This window comes from Coloeus monedula, assembly GCF_965178545.1.
Source record: "Coloeus monedula genome assembly, chromosome: 29".
NCBI classification, from domain to species: domain Eukaryota; kingdom Metazoa; phylum Chordata; class Aves; order Passeriformes; family Corvidae; genus Coloeus; species Coloeus monedula.
In genome coordinates, this window is record NC_138809.1 from 2,529,651 (window position 1) to 2,547,582 (window position 17,932).

Consider the following 17,932-nt stretch of genomic DNA (forward strand, 5'->3'; position numbering starts at 1 on the left):
CCAGGTCCCCTTTGGGTCCCTTTTGGGGTCTTCCCATCCCCTTTGGGGTCCCTTTTAGGGTCCCTTTTGGGATCCCCTTTTGGGGTCCCCTTGGGTCCCTTTTGGGGTCCCTTTGGGGTCCCCCTGTAGGGGAGGCGTTTGGGGCGGCATGAGGGGGTCTGTGGGGGTTTATGGGGTCCATAGGGGTCTATAGGGGTCCATGGGGATCTATAGGGGTCTATAGGGGTCTATAGGTGCCCATAGGTGTCCATAGGGGTCTATAGGTTCCCATAGGTGTCCATAGGTTCCCATAGGGGTCTATAGGGGTCCATAGGTGTCTATAGGGTCCCATAGGGTCCCATAGGGGTCCATAGGGGTCTATAGGGGTCTATAGGGTCCCATAGGGGTCCATAGGTGTCTATAGGGGTCTATAGGGGTCCATAGGGTCCCATAGGGGTCCATAGGTGTCTATAGGGGTCCATAGGGGTCCATAGGGTCTATAGGGGTCTATAGGGTCCCATAGGGGTCCATAGGGGTCTATAGGGGTCCATAGGGTCCCATAGGGTCCCATAGGGGTCCATAGGTGTCTATAGGGGTCCATAGGGTCCCATAGGGGTCCATAGGTGTCCATAGGGGTCTATAGGGTCCCATAGGGGTCCATAGGGGTCTATAGGGTCCCATAGGGGTCCATAGGTGTCCATAGGGGTCCATAGGTGTCTATAGGGGTCTATAGGGTCCCATAGGGCCCCATAGGGGTCCATAGGGGTCCATAGGTGTCTATACGGGTCCCATAGGGGCCCATAGGGGTCCATAGGTGTCTATAGGGTCCCATAGGGTCCCATAGGGGTCTATAGGGGTCCATAGGGTCCATAGGGTCCCATAGGGGTCCATAGGTGTCTATAGGGGTCCATAGGGTCCCATAGGGGTCCATAGGTGTCTATAGGGGTCCCATAGGGTCTCATAGGGGTCCATAGGGTCCCATAGGGGTCCATAGGGGTCCATAGGTGTCTATAGGGGTCTATAGGTTCCCATAGGTGTCCATAGGGGTCCATAGGTGCCCATAGGGGTCCATAGGGGTCCATGGGGATCTATAGGGGCCCATGGGGGTCTATAGAGCCCCATAGGTGTCTCTACGGGTCCGTAAGGTTCTATAGGGGTCCGTAGGTGTCCATAGGGTCCCATAGGTGTCCATGGGGATCTATAGGGGTCTATAGGGTCCCATAGGGGTCCATAGGTGTCTATAGGGTCCCATAGGGTCCCATAGGGGTCCATAGGGTCCCATAGGGGTCCATAGGGGTCCATAGGTGTCTATAGGGGTCTATAGGTTCCCATAGGTGTCCATAGGGGTCCATAGGTGCCCATAGGGGTCCATAGGGGTCCATGGGGATCTATAGGGGCCCATGGGGGTCTATAGAGCCCCATAGGTGTCTCTACGGGTCCGTAAGGTTCTATAGGGGTCCGTAGGTGTCCATAGGGTCCCATAGGTGTCCATGGGGATCTATAGGGGTCTATAGGGTCCCATAGGGTCCCATAGGGGTCCATAGGTGTCTATAGGGGGTCTATAGGGGTCTATAGGGTCCCATAGGGTCCCATAGGGGTCCATAGGTGTCTATAGGGGTCCATAGGGTCCCATAGGGGTCCATAGGTGTCTATAGGGGTCCCATAGGGTCCCATAGGGGTCCATAGGGGTCTATAGGGTCCCATAGGGGTCCATAGGGGTCCATAGGGGTCTATAGGTGTCTATAGGGGTCCATAGGGGTCTATAGGGTCCATAGGGGTCCATCGGGGTCTATAGGGGTCTATAGGGTCCCATAGGGTCCCATAGGGGTCCATAGGGGTCCATAGGGGTCTATAGGGGTCCATAGGGTCCCATAAGGGTCCATAGGGGTCTATAGGGTCCCATAGGGGTCCATAGGTGTCTATAGGGGTCCCATAGGGGTCCATAGGTGTCCATAGGGGTCTATAGGGTCCCATAGGGTCCCATAGGGGCCCATAGGGGTCCATAGGGGTCCATAGGGTCCCATAGGGGTCCATAGGGGCCCATAGGGGTCTATAGGGTCCCATAGGGGTCCATAGGGGTCCATAGGGGTCTATAGGGTCCCATAGGGGTCCATAGGTGTCTATAGGGGTCCATAGGGGTCTATAGGGTCCCATAGGGGTCTATAGGGGTCCATAGGGGTCTATAGGGTCCCATAGGGGTCTATAGGGGTCCATAGGTGTCTATAGGGGTCCATAGGGTCCCATAGGGGTCCATAGGGGTCCATAGGGTCCCATAAGGGTCCATAGGGGTCTATAGGGTCCCATAGGGGTCCATAGGTGTCTCTAGGGGTCCCATAGGGGTCCCATAGGGGTCCATAGGGGTCCATAGGGTCCCATAGGGGCCCATAGGGGTCTATAGGGGTCTATAGGGTCCCATAGGGTCTATAGGGTCCCATAGGGGTCCATAGGTGTCTATAGGGGTCTATAGGGTCCCATAGGGGTCCATAGGGGCCCATAGGGGTCTATAGGGTCCCATAGGGGTCCATAGGTGTCTATAGGGTCCCATAGGGGTCCATAGGTGTCTATAGGGGTCTATAGGGTCCCATAGGGGTCCATAGGGGCCCATAGGGGTCTATAGGGTCCCATAGGGGTCCATAGGGGTCTATAGGGGTCTATAGGGTCCCATAGGGGTCCATAGGGGTCCATAGGGGTCTATAGGGTCCCATAGGGGTCCATAGGGGTCCATCGGGGTCTATAGGGGTCTATAGGGTCCCATAGGGGTCCATAGGGTCCCATAGGGTCCCATAGGGGTCCATGGGGGCCGCAGCGCTCCCTCAGGCCCCGCCCCCGGAAGCGGGGAGCCCCGGAAGCCCGGTGACGTCACGGCGGTGGGCGGGGCCTCGGCGCGCGCGCGAGTCCGGGCAGGGCGCGGGGGGGGCGTGTGACGTCATCGGGCAGCGGGGCGGGGCCCCGACGTGACGGCAGCGATGACGTCACCGGCCCCGCGTGTGACGTCACCGGCCATACTGCGCCGCGCCCCGCTCGGTGTCCCCAAAATGTCCCCAAAATGTCCCAAAAGTCCCAAAATGTCCCAAAATGTCCCCCAAGTCCCCAAATGTCCCCCCAAAGTCCCCCAATGTCCCCCAATGTCCCCAAAATGGCCCCAAATGGCCCCAAATGTCCCCAAAATGTCCCCCAATGTCCCCAAAATGTCCCAAAATGTCCCCAAAATGTCCCCAAAATGTCCCCAAATGTCCCCAAATGTCCCCAAAATGTCCCCCAAGTCCCCAAATGTCCCCCAAGTCCCCAAATGTCCCCCAAAGACCCCAAATGTCCCCCAGTGTCCCCAAATATCCCCCCAAATGTCCCCCAGAATGTCCCCAAAATGTCCCCAAAGTCCCCCAAAGTCCCAAAATGTCCCCCCCAATGTCCCCAAAGTCCCCCAATGTCCCCAAAATGGCCCCGAATGTCCCCAAATGTCCCCAAAATGTCCCCCAATGTCCCCAAATGTCCCAAAAGTCCCAAAATGTCCCCAAAATGTCCCCAAAATGTCCCAAATGTCCCAAAATGTCCCAAAATGTTCCCAAATGTCCCAAAATGTCCCCCCAAAATGTCCCCAAAATGTCCCCCAATGTCCCCCCAATGTCCCCAAAGTCCCCCAAAATGTCCCCAAATGTCCCCAAATGTCCCCCCAAAGTCCCCCAATGTCCCCAAAATGTCCCCAAATGTCCCCAAATGTCCCCAAAATGTCCCCAAAATGTCCCCCAATGTCCCCCAATGTCCCCAAAATGTCCCCAAATGTCCCCCAAGTCCCCAAATGTCCCCCAAAGACCCCAAATGTCCCCCAGTGTCCCCAAATATCCCCCCAAATGTCCCCCAGAATGTCCCCAAAATGTCCTCAAAATGTCCTCAAAATGTCCCCAAAATGTCCCCCAATGTCCCCAAAATGTCCCCAAAATGTCCCAAAATGTCCCCAAAATGTCCCAAAATGTCCCAAAATGTCCCCAAATGTCCCTCTGATGTCCCCAATGTCCCCCCAAATGTCCCCCCCAAGGGTCAGGGGGTGTCCCCAAGGAGGTCAGGGGGTCCCCAAGGGTCAGGGGGTGTCCCTAAGGGTGGGGAAATGACCCCAAGGGTGGAGGGTGACCCCAAAGGGAGCAGGGTGACCCCAGGGGTCAGGGGGTGACCCCAAAGTCACGGGGTGTCCCCAAGGTCAGGGGGTGACCCCAAGGTCAGGGGGTGTGGCCGGGCTGGGGGGGGACACAAGAGGGACGCGGTGGTGACCGGGGGGACCCTGGGGTGACACAGGGGTGACACAGGGGTGACAGGGGGTGACAGGGGGTGACAGGGGGGTGACACAGGGGTGACACGGGGGTGCCATGGTGGTGGCAGGGGTGACAGGGGGGTGACACAGGGGTGACACGGGGGTGACACGGGGGTGACACGGGGGTGACACGGGGGTGCCATGGCGGTGCCAGGGGTGCCATGGCGGTGAGCCCGGAGGAGAATTTGGGGTCCTGCACCCCAAAACTGGGAATTTTGGGGGGGGTCTCTGCACCCCAAGACTGGAAAATTTGGGGTCCCTGCACCCCAAAACTGGGAATTTTGGGGTCCCTGCACCCCAAAACTGGGAAATTGGGGGGGGGGGGGGTCTCTGTACCCTGTAGCCCAAACTGGGAATTTTGGGGTCCCTGTAGCCAAAATTGGGAATTTTGGGGTCCCTGCACCCCAAAACCGAGCCCGGCAGGGTGCCAGGAGTCCCATGGGGGGCACCCCAAAAACGAGACCCCTGCGGGGGGGGCCCCGCACCCCAAAACCGAGCCCGGGAGGGGTCCGGAGGTCCCCGCACCCCAAAATCGACCCCGTTGCGGTGTTGAGAGGTCGCTGAACCCCAAAATCGATGCCGGGAGGTGTCGGGGGGGGGGTCCCCGCACCCCAAAATTGACCCCACGGGGTTTCAGGGGGTCCCCGCACCCCAAAATCGATGCCGGGGAGGGTCTGGGGATTCTCCGCCCCCCAAAATTGGCCCCATTTGGGTTCGGGGGGGTCCCCGCCCCCCAAAATTGGCCCCATTTGGGTTCGGGGGGGTCCCCGCCCCCCAAAATTTCCCCAACCGCGGCTTCCCTTCCCCCACCCCCCCCAAATTTCGGGACCCTTCAGCCCCTCCCCCATTTCCTCCCCTTTCGGGGGGTCCCGGGGGGGGTTCCCCTCCCCCACCCCCTCCCCTTTTTTTTGGGGTGGGGGGGGGAAGTCCGGGAGGATTTGGGGTCACCCCCCCCCTCCCCCCCCTTCGTGCCTCAGTTTCCCTGCGGGGAAATTCGGAACTTTCCAGTGGTTTGGGGGGGGGGGGGGGGGCAGGATGCTGGGGGGGGAGGGGCGAGGGGGGGGAGGGGCGGGGTGGGGGAGGGGCAGGGGGGGGCCCCCCGCGCCCTTAAAGGGCCCCGCCCGGGCTGGGGTTGGAGGGACCCGGAGCCATGAGAGGTGCGGGGGGGGGTTGGGGGGGTGCAAGGGGAGGGGTCCCAGTGGGTGCTGGTGGATACTGGGGAGCACTGGTGGGTACTGGTGAGGTGAGGGGAGGGGATGGTGGGGCTGGGTGTGCAAGGGGTGCGGTGGGTGTGCAAGGGGAGGGTGAGGGTGGGTGTGCAAGGAGAGGGGTGGGTGTGCAAGGGGCTGCTGGGGTGGGGGTGCAAGGAGAGGGGTGGGTGGGTGTGCAAGGACGGGGCTGGGTGGGTGTGCAAGGACGGGCTGGGTGAGTGTGCAAGGAGGGGCTGGGTGTGCAAGGAGGGGCTGGCTGGGTGTGCAAGGCGCGGGCTGGGTGTGCAAGGCGCGGGCTGGGTGTGCAAGGACGGGCTGGGTGAGTGTGCAAGGAGGGGCTGGGTGTGCAAGGACGGGCTGGGTGTGCAAGGACGGGCTGGGTGTGCAAGGAGGGGCTGGGTGTGCAAGGACGGGGCTGGGTGGGTGTGCAAGGACAGGGCTGGGTGTGCAAGGAGGGGCTGGGTGTGCAAGGACGGGCTGGGTGAGTGTGCAAGGGGCTGGGTGGGTGTGCAAGGACGGGCTGGGTGAGTGTGCAAGGGGCTGGGTGGGTGTGCAAGGCGCGGGCTGGGTGTGCAAGGAGGGGCTGGGTGTGCAAGGACGGGCTGGCTGGGTGTGCAAGGAGGGGCTGGGTGGGTGTGCAAGGACAGGGCTGGGTGTGCAAGGACGGGCTGGGTGAGTGTGCAAGGACAGGGCTGGGTGTGCAAGGAGGGGCTGGGTGTGCAAGGACGGGCTGGCTGGGTGTGCAAGGAGGGGCTGGGTGTGCAAGGACGGGCTGGGTGTGCAAGGGGGGGCTGGGTGTGCAAGGCGCGGGCTCCGCGGGTGTTGCACGCGCGGGCCGGGGACGTCCCGGGCCTGTCCCGGGTCCCACCCGGGTCCCCTCCCCCCCCCCCCGGGAGCACCTGCGGCGGCTCCGGCCTTTGATGTGGGGGGGGGGAGGGGAGGGGGTGACACCTGGGGGGGGGAGGGGTGACACCGGCGGTGGCCCCGCGCCACCCCTCCCCCCCCTCCCCGCGGTGGGGGCACCCTTGGGTGCTGGGGACCCCTCGGGGTCGGGGCGGGTTTGGCCGGGTACTGGTGGTACTGGTGGTACTGGTGGGATGGAAATGGAGGGTCCCGGTGGGTGCTGGTGAGGTGAGGATGGCGGGTACTGGTGGTACTGGGGGATACTGGTGCGTCCCAGTGCGTTACTGATGTGGGTCGGTGTGTCCCAGTGTGTCCCAGTGCGTTACTGGTGTGTCCCAGTGCGTTACTGGTGTGTTCCAGTGTGTTACTGGTGTGTCCCGGTGTGTCCCAGTGCGTTACTGGTGTGGGTCGGTGTGTCCCAGTGCCTTACTGGTGTGTCCCAGTGTGTCCCAGTGCGTTACTGGTGTGGGTCGGTGTGTCCCGGTGTGTCCCAGTGCGTTACTGGTGTGTTCCAGTGCGTTACTGGTGTGTTCCAGTGCGTTACTGGTGTGTCCCAGTGTGTCCCTGTGCATTACTGGTGTGGGTCAGTGTGTCCCAGTGCGTTACTGGTGTGGGTCAGTGTGTCCCAGTGCGTTACTGGCGTGTCCCGGTGTGTCCCAGTGCATTACTGGTGTGGGTCGGTGTGTCCCAGTGCGTTACCGGTGTGTCCCAGTGCGTTACTGGTGTGTCCCAGTGCGTTACTGGTGTGTCCCGGTGTGTCCCAGTGCATTACTGGTGTGGGTCGGTGTGTCCCAGTGCGTTACTGGCGTGTCCCAGTGCGCCCCAGTTCGTTCCCAGTGCGTTACTGGTGGCACTGGTGCATTTCGGGCTCCCGCTGGCGCTTGCTGGGTCCCGGGAGGGGCTGGCGAGTCCCGGTGGGTGTCACCAGCGCCTCCCAGTATCCCCAGTACCTCCCAGTATCCCCAGTACCTCCAGCTCCGGTGAGTCCCGGCGGGTGCCCGCATTACCGGCAGCTCCCAGTGCTCCCAGTACCCCCAGTACGCCCAGGTCCGGCGTGTCCCGGCTCTATCCCGGCTCTGTCCCGGCTCTGTCCCGGCTCTGTCCCGGCTCTGTCCCGGCTCTATCCCGGCTCTGTCCCGGCTCTATCCCGGCTCTATCCCGGCTCTGTCCCGGCTCTGTCCCGGCTCCGTCCCGGCTCTATCCCGGCTCTATCCCGGCTCTGTCCCGGCTCTGTCCCGGCTCTGTCCCGGCTCTGTCCCGGCTCTATCCCGGCTCCGTCCCGGCTCTATCCCGGCTCTGTCCCGGCTCTGTCCCGGCTCTGTCCCGGCTCTGTCCCGGCTCTATCCCGGCTCTATCCCGGCTCTATCCCGGCTCTGTCCCGGCTCTGTCCCGGCTCTGTCCCGGCTCTGTCCCGGCTCTATCCCGGCTCCGTCCCGGCTCTATCCCGGCTCTATCCCGGCTCTGTCCCGGCTCTGTCCCGGCTCTGTCCCGGCTCTGTCCCGGCTCTATCCCGGCTCTATCCCGACTCTGTCCCGGCTCTGTCCCGGCTCTGTCCCGGCTCTGTCCCGGCTCTATCCCGGCTCTGTCCCGGCTCTGTCCCGGCTCTATCCCGGCTCTGTCCCGGCTCTATCCCGGCTCTATCCCGGCTCTATCCCGGCTCTATCCCGGCTCTGTCCCGGCTCTATCCCGGCTCTGTCCCGGCTCTGTCCCGGCTCTATCCCGGCTCTATCCCGGCTCTGTCCCGGCTCTATCCCGGCTCTATCCCGGCTCTGTCCCGGCTCTATCCCGGCTCTATCCCGGCTCTGTCCCGGCTCTGTCCCGGCTCTATCCCGGCTCTGTCCCGGCTCTATCCCGGCTCTGTCCCGGCTCTATCCCGGCTCCGTCCCGGCTCCGTCCCGGCTCTGTCCCGGCTCTATCCCGGCTCTGTCCCGGCTCTGTCCCGGCTCTATCCCGGCTCTATCCCGGCTCTGTCCCGGCTCTGTCCCGGCTCTATCCCGGCTCTATCCCGGCTCTGTCCCGGCTCTGTCCCGGCTCTGTCCCGGCTCTGTCCCGGCTCTATCCCGGCTCTGTCCCGGCTCTGTCCCGGCTCTGTCCCGGCTCCGTCCCGGCTCTATCCCGGCTCTGTCCCGGCTCTGTCCCGGCTCTATCCCGGCTCTGTCCCGGCTCTGTCCCGGCTCTATCCCGGCTCTATCCCGGCTCTGTCCCGGCTCTATCCCGGCTCTATCCCGGCTCTGTCCCGGCTCTGTCCCGGCTCTGTCCCGGCTCTATCCCGGCTCTATCCCGGCTCTGTCCCGGCTCTGTCCCGGCTCTATCCCGGCTCTATCCCGGCTCTGTCCCGGCTCTATCCCGGCTCTGTCCCGGCTCTGTCCCGGCTCTATCCCGGCTCTGTCCCGGCTCTATCCCGGCTCTGTCCCGGCTCTGTCCCGGCTCTATCCCGGCTCTATCCCGGCTCTATCCCGGCTCTGTCCCGGCTCTATCCCGGCTCTGTCCCGGCTCTATCCCGGCTCTGTCCCGGCTCTGTCCCGGCTCTATCCCGGCTCTATCCCGGCTCTGTCCCGGCTCTATCCCGGCTCTATCCCGGCTCTGTCCCGGCTCTATCCCGGCTCTATCCCGGCTCTATCCCGGCTCTGTCCCGGCTCTATCCCGGCTCTGTCCCGACTCTGTCCCGGCTCTATCCCGGCTCTGTCCCGGCTCTATCCCGGCTCTGTCCCGGCTCTGTCCCGGCTCTGTCCCGGCTCTGTCCCGGCTCTGTCCCGGCTCTGTCCCGGCCCCCGTTCCCGGCTCTATCCCGGTGTCCCCGGTGCTGTGGATGTCCCCAGTTCTCCCAGTACTCCCAGTATGCCCCATTCCCCGCTCCCCCAATTCCCCGGTGCCCCCGGTGCTGTGGGTACCCCCGGTGCCCCAATTCTCCCGGTCCCCCCAGTCCCCCCAATTCTCCCGGTGCCCCCGGTGCCCCCGGTGCCCCCAGTTCCCCAAGTTCCCCCGGTCCCCGCGGGTGCCCCCGGTGTCCCCGGTGTCCCCCGCCCGCCGCTTCCCGGCAGGAGCGGCCCCGCGCGGCTTTTCCCGGCACGGGCTGAGTAATTCGGGGCTCGGGGCTGACTCAGCCCCCCCGGGGGTCCCGGTGCTCCCCTCCCCACCCCCCCCCAACCCCCAGCCCGGGCCGGATGCGCGGGCGGCGGCGGCGGCCCCAAAAAACTGGGGCGGGAGGAAAAGGGGGGCGGGGGGGGGCTGGAACACGTGGGGGGGGTGTCACGTGTGGGGGGGGGTCACACGTGTGGGGGGGGTCACGTGTGGGGGGGGGGTGTCACACGTGTCCGGGGGTGTCACACGCGTGGGGTGTCACACGTGTGGGGTGTCACACGTGTCCGGGGGTGTCACACGTGTGGGGGGGGTCACACCCCAGGCGAAGGAGCCGCTGTGGGGGGGTCACGAGTGGGTGAGAGCAGACCCGGGGGTGTGGGGGGGTACAGGAGCGTGCGAGGGTGTGCGGGAGCAACCCTGAGTGTGCAAGGGCGTGCGGGAGCATCCCTGAGTGTGCAAGGGTCCACAGGAGCATCCCTGAGTGTGCAAGGGTGTGCATGACCACTAATGAGCGTGCGAGGGCGTGCGGGAGCAACCCTGAGTGTGCAAGGGCGTGCACGAGCATCCCTGAGTGTGCAAGGGTCCACAGGAGCATCCCTGAGTGTGCAAGGGCGTGCACGAGCACTAATGGGTGTGCAAGGGCGTGCACGAGCATCCCTGAGTGTGCAAGGGCGTGCGGGAGCATCCCTGGGTGTGCAAGGGCGTGCACGAGCATCCCTGAGTGTGCAAGGGTGTGCGGGAGCATCCCTGAGTGTGCAAGGGCGTGCGGGAGCATCCCTGGGTGTGCAAGGGTCCACAGGAGCATCCCTGAGTGTGCAAGGGTCCACAGGAGCATCCCTGAGTGTGCAAGGGCGTGCACGAGCACTAATGGGTGTGCAAGGGCGTGCGGGAGCACCCTGAGTGTGCAAGGGTGTGCGGGAGCATCTCTGAGTGTGCAAGGGTGTGCAGGAGCATCCCTGAGTGTGCAAGGGCGTGCGGGAGCATCCCTGAGTGTGCAAGGGCGTGCACGAGCATCCCTGAGTGTGCAAGGGCGTGCGGGAGCATCTCTGAGTGTGCAAGGGCGTGCGGGAGCATCCCTGAGTGTGCAAGGGTCCACAGGAGCATCCCTGAGTGTGCAAGGGCGTGCACGAGCACTAATGGGTGTGCAAGGGTGTGCGGGAGCATCCCTGAGTGTGCAAGGGCGTGCACGAGCACTAATGGGTGTGCAAGGGCCTTGCCCACTGTGCCAGGGCCGTGCCAGGGCCGTACCAGCACCACACCAGTCCTGGACTGGGATCTCACCAGTACCGTACTGGGGCCGTGCCAGGCTGTACTGGGAGCTGCCGGTGCTGCACTGGGGCCGTACTGGGGCCGTACTGGGGCCATACTGGGGCTGTACTGGGGCCATACTGGGAGCTGCCGGTGCTGCACTGGGGCTGTACTGGGGCCATACTGGGAGCTGCCGGTGCTGCACTGGGGCCGTACTGGGGCCATACTGGGGCCGTACTGGGAGCTCCTGGTGCTGCACTGTATGGGGCCATACTGGGGCTGTACTGGGGCCATACCGGGGCTGTACTGGGGCCATACTGGGAGCTCCCAGTGCCGCACTGGGGCTGTACTGGGGCCATACTGGCAGCTCCCAGTGCCGTACTGGGGCTGTACTGGGGCCATACTGGCAGCTGCTGGTGCCACACTGGGGCCGTACTGGGGCCGTACTGGGGCCGTACTGGGGCCATACTGGGAACTCCCGGTGCCGCACTGGGGCTGTACTGGGGCCATACTGGGGCCGTACTGGGAGCTCCCGGTGCTGCACTGTATGGGGCCATACTGGGGCTGTACTGGGGCCATACTGGGAGCTGCCGGTGCCGCACTGGGGCTGTACTGGGGCCATACTGGGAACTCCCGGTGCTGCACTGTATGGGGCCATACTGAGGCTGTACTGGGAGCTGCCAGTGCCGCACTGGGGCTGTACTGGGGCCATACTGGGAGCTCCCAGTGCCGCACTGGGGCTGTACTGGGGCCGTACTGGGGCCGGGCCCCGCGCGTTTCCTGCCGCGGGGCCGTGTCCCAGTTGTGGCTTTGTGGCTCCGGCAGCCGCCGGCGCAGGGTGACGGGGGGCACCGGGGGCACCGGGGGCACCGGGGGCACCGGGGACACTGGGGGAGCACTGGGGGCACTGGGGGCACTGTGGGGGCACCGGGGGGACTTTGGGGACACTGTGGGGGCTCAGGGACATCGGGGCACCGGGGGCACCGGGGATTTTGGGGACACCGCAGGGGCTCAAGGGGCACAGGGGACACCGGGGGCACCGGGGGGACTGCGGGGGCACTGGGGACACTGGGGACACTGTGGGGGCACTGGGGACACTGTGGGGGCACTGGGGGCACCGGGGACACTGCGGGGGCTCAAGGGACACCAGGGGACACCGGGGGCACTGCGGGGGCTCAGGGGACACCGGGGGGACACCCCAGGCCAAGGGTGGCACCGGAGCCCACTGGGGACACCTGTGACCAAAGGGGCCACCGGGAACGGAGGGGACACCGTGGGTGGCACGCAGGTGGCACCGGTGCCACGGGGGGATGTGTGCACCCACGGTGACGTCAATGCGGAGGGGACACGGCACAGCGGCCACGTGGGACCGTGTGGTGACACGGGAGGGCACGGGTGGCACCCGGTCCCACGAGCCCGTGGGTGACATCTGAAGCAGGGCAGAGCACGGGAGGGGACACGGGTGGTGGCACCGCGGGTCCCACGGGTGCTCGGGGACAGGGACCCCGTGCCAGGTGTCCCGTGGGTCCCACGGGTGCCCGGGGACAGGGACCCCGTGCCAGGTGTCCCGTGCCAGCGTCCCCGTGTGCCCCCAGCCCACATCGAGGTGATTCCCTGCAAGATCTGCGGGGACAAATCCTCCGGGATCCACTACGGGGTCATCACCTGCGAGGGCTGCAAGGTGACGGGGGGGACAGGGGGACATTGGGGACACGGGATACGAGGGGACATGGGGGGACATTGAGGGGACATTGGGACATTGGGGACATTGGGGGGACATTGGGAACAGGGGGGACAGGGGGACATTGGGGGGACACAGGGACTTGGGGACAGGGGGGACACGGGGGACATTGGGGGGACATTGGGACATTGGGGGACATGGGGACATTGGGGACAAGGGGACACGGGGGACATTGGGGGGACAGTGGGGGGACACTGGGGACATTGGGGGGACATTGGGGACAGGGGGACACTGGGGACATTGGGGGGACACTGGGGACATTGGGGGACAGGAGGACATGGGGGACATGGAGAGCATTGGGACGTTTGGGGGACATCGGAGGGACATTTGGGGACATGAGGATAAGGGGGGACACTGGGGACATGGGGGGACATTGGGAGGACATGGGGACAAGGGCGGAAACGGGGGACACGGGGATCTGGGCACACGGTGCGACCTCGGGGGTACCGTGAGGTGCCGCGGGTGCCAGGGCGGTGGCACACGGGTGACACGGTGGCACACGGGTGACACGGTGGCACCCGCAGGGCTTTTTCCGGCGCAGCGAGCGGCGCGGGCCGAGCCTGGCGTGCAGCCGCGGGCAGCGCTGCGACATCGACCGAGCCACCCGCACCCGCTGCCAGCACTGCCGCCTGCAGAAGTGCCTGCGCCTCGGCATGTCCCGCGACGGTGCGTGCGACAGCGGGCACCGAGCCGGGGGACAGCGGGCACCGAGCCTGGGGACAGCTGTACCCACGGGGACAGCGGGCACCGAGCCGGGGGACAGCGGGCACCGAGCCTGGGGACAGCTGTACCCACGGGGACACTGCCCTGTGCTCCTGGGGACAGCTGTACCCATGGGGACAGCGGGCACCGAGCGTGGGGACAGCGGGCACCGAGCCGGGGGACACCGGGCCGTGCCCCTGGGGACAGCTGTACCCGTGGGGACACTGCCCTGTGCCCCTGGGGACACCACCCTGTGCCCCTGGGGACATCTGTGCCCTGCCCGGCGACACCTGTGGCCACCCTGGGGACACCTATGGCCAGCCTGGGGACACCTGTGGCCACCCTGGGGACACCTGTGGCCAGCCTGGGGACAGCCCGAGGTGGCCGTGAGGAAGGGCCGGGCGCTGCCGGGCAGTGTCGCGGCTCGGTGACAGCGCCGTGTCCCCCGCTGTCCCCTCTGTCACCGCAGCCGTCAAGTTCGGCCGCATGTCCAAGAAGCGGCGGGACCGGCTCCAGGCCGAGGTGCTGGAACAGCTGGGAAGGAAAAATGGGGAAAATGGGGAAAATCGGGAAGAGCCGGAGCGGCGGGAACAGCCGGAAGCACGGGAAAACTGGGAAAAACAACGGGAAAAATGGGAAAACCGCGAGCAGCGCGAACGGGAACGGGCGGCTCAGGGGCCACCGGAGCCCTCCCCGGCCGGGCGCTGTCCCCCGGTGTCCCCCGGTGTCCCCGCGGCGTGTCCCAGCGGGGCGTGGCCCGCGGAGGAGGCGACAAAGCGGGGACAGGACGGGGACAGGGCGGCGACAGCGCCGTCCCCTCATCCCGGTACCGGCGGCGTCCCGGAGTCACCGGCGGGCCTGGAGATCGGTGAGTGCGCGGTGGCCGCGGGCGACTGGCACCCGAGGGGCCGGCGGTGTCACCCGCGGGGCCGGGGCGCGGCGGGACAGGGCGCTGGCAGGTTTGGGTGGTGGCACCTCCGGATGTCACCTGTGGGTGCTCCGTGGTGGTGGCACCTGGTCTGTCACCTGTGGGTGGTGACACCCGCCTCTCCCACCCATGGATACTCCAGGCTGGTGGCCCCAGAGTGTCCTCGTGTCCCACGGTGCCACCTCTGTGTGTCCCCAGTGTCCTCGTGTCCCACCGTGCCACCTCTGTGTGTCCCCAGAGTGTCCTCGTGTCCCACCGTGCCACCTCTGTGTGTCCCCAGTGTCCTCCTGTCCCACCGTGCCACCTCTGTGCCCAGAGTGTCCTCCTGTCCCACGGTGCCACCTCTGTGTGTCCCCAGAGTGTCCCCTCCTGTCCCACCGTGCCACCTCTGTGTGTCCCCAGAGTGTCCTCGTGTCCCACCGTGCCACCTCTGTGTGTCCCCAGAGCTCCTGACCCAGAGTGTCCTCATGTCCCACGGTGCCACCTCTGTGTGTCCCCAGAGCTCCTGACCCAGAGTGTCCTCATGTCCCACGGTGCCACCTCTGTGTGTCCCCAGTGTCCTCGTGTCCCACCGTGCCACCTCTGTGTGTCCCCAGTGTCCTCGTGTCCCACCGTGCCACCTCTGTGTGTCCCCAGTGTCCTCCTGTCCCACCGTGCCACCTCTGTGTGTCCCCAGTGTCCTCCTGTCCCACCGTGCCACCTCTGTGTGTCCCCAGAGTGTCCTCGTGTCCCACCGTGCCACCTCTGTGTGTCCCCAGTGTCCTCCTGTCCCACCGTGCCACTTCTGTGTGTCCCCGGAGCTCCTCACCCACTGTCCCCTCCTGTCCCACCGTGCCACCTCTGTGTGTCCCCAGTGTCCTCCTGTCCCACCGTGCCACCTCTGTGCCCAGAGTGTCCTCCTGTCCCACCGTGCCACCTCTCTGTGTCCCCAGTGTCCTCGTGTCCCACCGTGCCACCTCTGTGTGTCCCCAGAGCTCCTGACCCACAGTGTCCTCCTGTCCCACGGTGCCACCTCTGTGTGTCCCCAGAGTGTCCTCGTGTCCCACCGTGCCACCTCTGTGTGTCCCCAGAGTGTCCTCCTGTCCCACGGTGCCACCTCTGTGTGTCCCCAGAGTGTCCTCCTGTCCCACCGTGCCACCTCTGTGTGTCCCCAGTGTCCTCGTGTCCCACCGTGCCACCTCTGTGTGTCCCCAGTGTCCTCCTGTCCCACCGTGCCACCTCTGTGTGTCCCCAGTGTCCTCCTGTCCCACCGTGCCACCTCTGTGTGTCCCCAGAGTGTCCTCGTGTCCCACCGTGCCACCTCTGTGTGTCCCCAGTGTCCTCCTGTCCCACCGTGCCACCTCTGTGTGTCCCCAGTGTCCTCGTGTCCCACCGTGCCACCTCTGTGCCCAGAGTGTCCTCGTGTCCCACCGTGCCACCTCTGTGTGTCCCCGGAGCTCCTCACCCACTGTCCCCTCCTGTCCCACCGTGCCACCTCTGTGTGTCCCCAGTGTCCTCGTGTCCCACCGTGCCACCTCTGTGTGTCCCCAGAGTGTCCTCCTGTCCCACCGTGCCACCTCTGTGTGTCCCCAGTGTCCTCGTGTCCCACCGTGCCACCTCTGTGTGTCCCCAGAGTGTCCTCCTGTCCCACGGTGCCACCTCTGTGTGTCCCCAGTGTCCTCCTGTCCCACCGTGCCACCTCTGTGTGTCCCCAGAGCTCCTGACCCAGAGTGTCCTCCTGTCCCACCGTGCCACGTGCCACCCCCGCGCCGAGGAGCTGCAGGGCCGTCGCTGGGACAGCTTCACCCGCGAGGAGATCTGCGCCTACCAGAGCCAGGTGAGGGCCGGGCAGGGGACACGGCTGTCCCCAAGGGTGCCAGGGGGTGACGGCCGCTCCCGTAGCCCACGGCGGAGATGTGGCAGCGCTGTGCCCGCCGTGTCACCGAGGCCATCGAGCGCGTGGTGGAGTTCGCCAAGCGCCTGCGCGGCTTCCTGGAGCTCAGCCAGCACGACCAGATCGTCCTGCTCAAGGCGGGTACGCGGCCACCGCGTCCCCGTGTCATTGTCACCACCCCAGGGACACCTTGTCCCTTTGTCACCACCCTGGGGACACCCCGGCCCTTTGTCACCACCCTGGGGACAGCTCGTTGCCTTCTCCCCGGACCTGTGGCCATCCCGTCCTCTTGTCCCCAGACCGACGGACACCCTGTCCCCCTGTCACCACCCCAGGGACACCCTGTCCCCTTGTCACCACCCCAGGGACACCCTGGCCCCTTGTCCCCAGCTCTAGGGCACCCTGTCCCCCTGTCCCCACCCCAGGGACACCCCATCCCCTTGTCACCACCCCAGGGGCACCCTGTCCCCTTGTCGCCTGCCCCAGGGCTACTCCCTCTCCTTGCCGCCAGCTCTGGGGCCACCCTGTCCCCTTGTGACAGGCCCAGGGATCCCACGGGGAGGTGACAACGCCCAAAGTCCCCTCCCTCCTCCCTGGGGAGGTGACAGCCCCGTGGTTCCATGGGGAGGTGACAATCGCAAAGGTCCCACGACGAGGTGACAACGCCCAAAGTCCCCTCCCTCCTCCCTGGCGAGGTGACAATCCCACCGTCCTGGGGGAGGTGACAACCCCCAAAGTCCCCTCCATCCTCCCTGGCGAGGTAACACCACCCCGGGCCACCACGGCGGGGTCCCCGGCCCATCCCCTCGGGCCGGTGGCGGTGTCCCCGGTGCCAGCAGCGCTGTCACCACCCCGGGGGTGACACAGGTGCCATGGAGGTTGTCCTGGTCCGGATGTGTCGCACCTTCGACGCCGCCACCCGCTCCGTCCTCTTCGAGGGCAAACTCGCGGGGCCCGAACTCTTCCGCTCGCTGGGTGAGGCCGGCGACACCGGAGGGGGGACACGCGTGGGGGGGGCGGGTGGGGACAGCCGCGGGGACAGGCGGTGACACGGGGCTGTCCCCAGGGTGCCCCGAGCTCGTCGCGTCCATCTTCGACTTGGCGCAGAGCCTGAGCGCGCTGCGCTGCTCCGAGAGCGAGCTGGCGCTGCTCAGCGCCCTGGTGCTCGTCAACGCCGGTCAGCGACCCCTCCGTGTCCCCTCGGGGTCCCCTCGGGGTCCCCTCCATGTCCCCTCCGTGTCCCCTCAGCGTCCCCGCCCCCCCCCGTCCCACCCCGTGTCCCCAGCCCGGCTCCCCAGGGAGGGTTTGTCCCAAATCCGCGGGGTTTGTCCTAAAGCGGGATGGGGGGGGGGGGGGCGTGTCCCCAAGGTGTCCCCCACACTGTCCCCGAAGTATCCCCCCTGCTGTCCCCAAGGTGTCCCCACCGTGTTGCTTGTCCCGCTCTCTGTCCCAGATAGTTCCTGTCCCCAGCCCTGTCCCTGTCCCCACACCCGTGCCCGTGTCCGTGTCCCTGTCCCGTGTCCCTGTCCGTGTCCCCACACCCGTGTCCGTGTCCCTGTCCGTGTCCCGTGTCCCCACACCCGTGTCCGTGTCCGTGTCCGTGTCCCGTGTCCCTGTCCGTGTCCCCAGCCCGTGTCTGTGTCCCTGTCCCTGTCCGTGTCCCTGTGCCGTGTCCCTGTCCGTGTCCCCAGCCCGTGTCTGTGTCCCCACACCCGTGTCCGTGTCCGTGTCCGTGTCCGTGTCCGTGTCCGTGTCCCTGTCCGTGTCCCTGTCCCCACACCCGTGTCCGTGTCCCTGTCCCCTGTCCCTGTCCGTGTCCGTGTCCCTGTCCCTGTCCGTGTCCCTGTCCGTGTCCCTGTCCCCACACCCGTGTCCGTGTCCCTGTCCGTGTCCCTGTCCCGTGTCCCCACACCCGTGTCCCTGTCCCTGTGCCGTGTCCGTGTCCGTGTCCGTGTCCGTGTCC

At 65.8% G+C, this 17,932-nt stretch overlaps 1 protein-coding gene across 1 annotated transcript; it reads left to right on the forward strand.

Annotated features, from left to right (window-relative positions):
* Positions 1 to 6,630: 6,630 nt before the first annotated feature.
* RORC (RAR related orphan receptor C) lies at positions 6,631 to 17,426 on the forward strand (the record flags this gene model as incomplete). Its single annotated transcript, XM_082298616.1, has 10 exons — positions 6,631 to 6,637; positions 7,161 to 7,310; positions 12,321 to 12,406; positions 12,991 to 13,132; positions 13,638 to 14,036; positions 15,791 to 15,912; positions 15,978 to 16,110; positions 16,837 to 16,944; positions 17,036 to 17,174; positions 17,423 to 17,426. The coding sequence occupies 10 exons, from the start codon at positions 6,631 to 6,633 to the stop codon at positions 17,424 to 17,426; spliced, it is 1,290 nt and encodes a 429-aa protein (XP_082154742.1).
* Between the last annotated feature and the right edge of the window lie 506 nt (positions 17,427 to 17,932).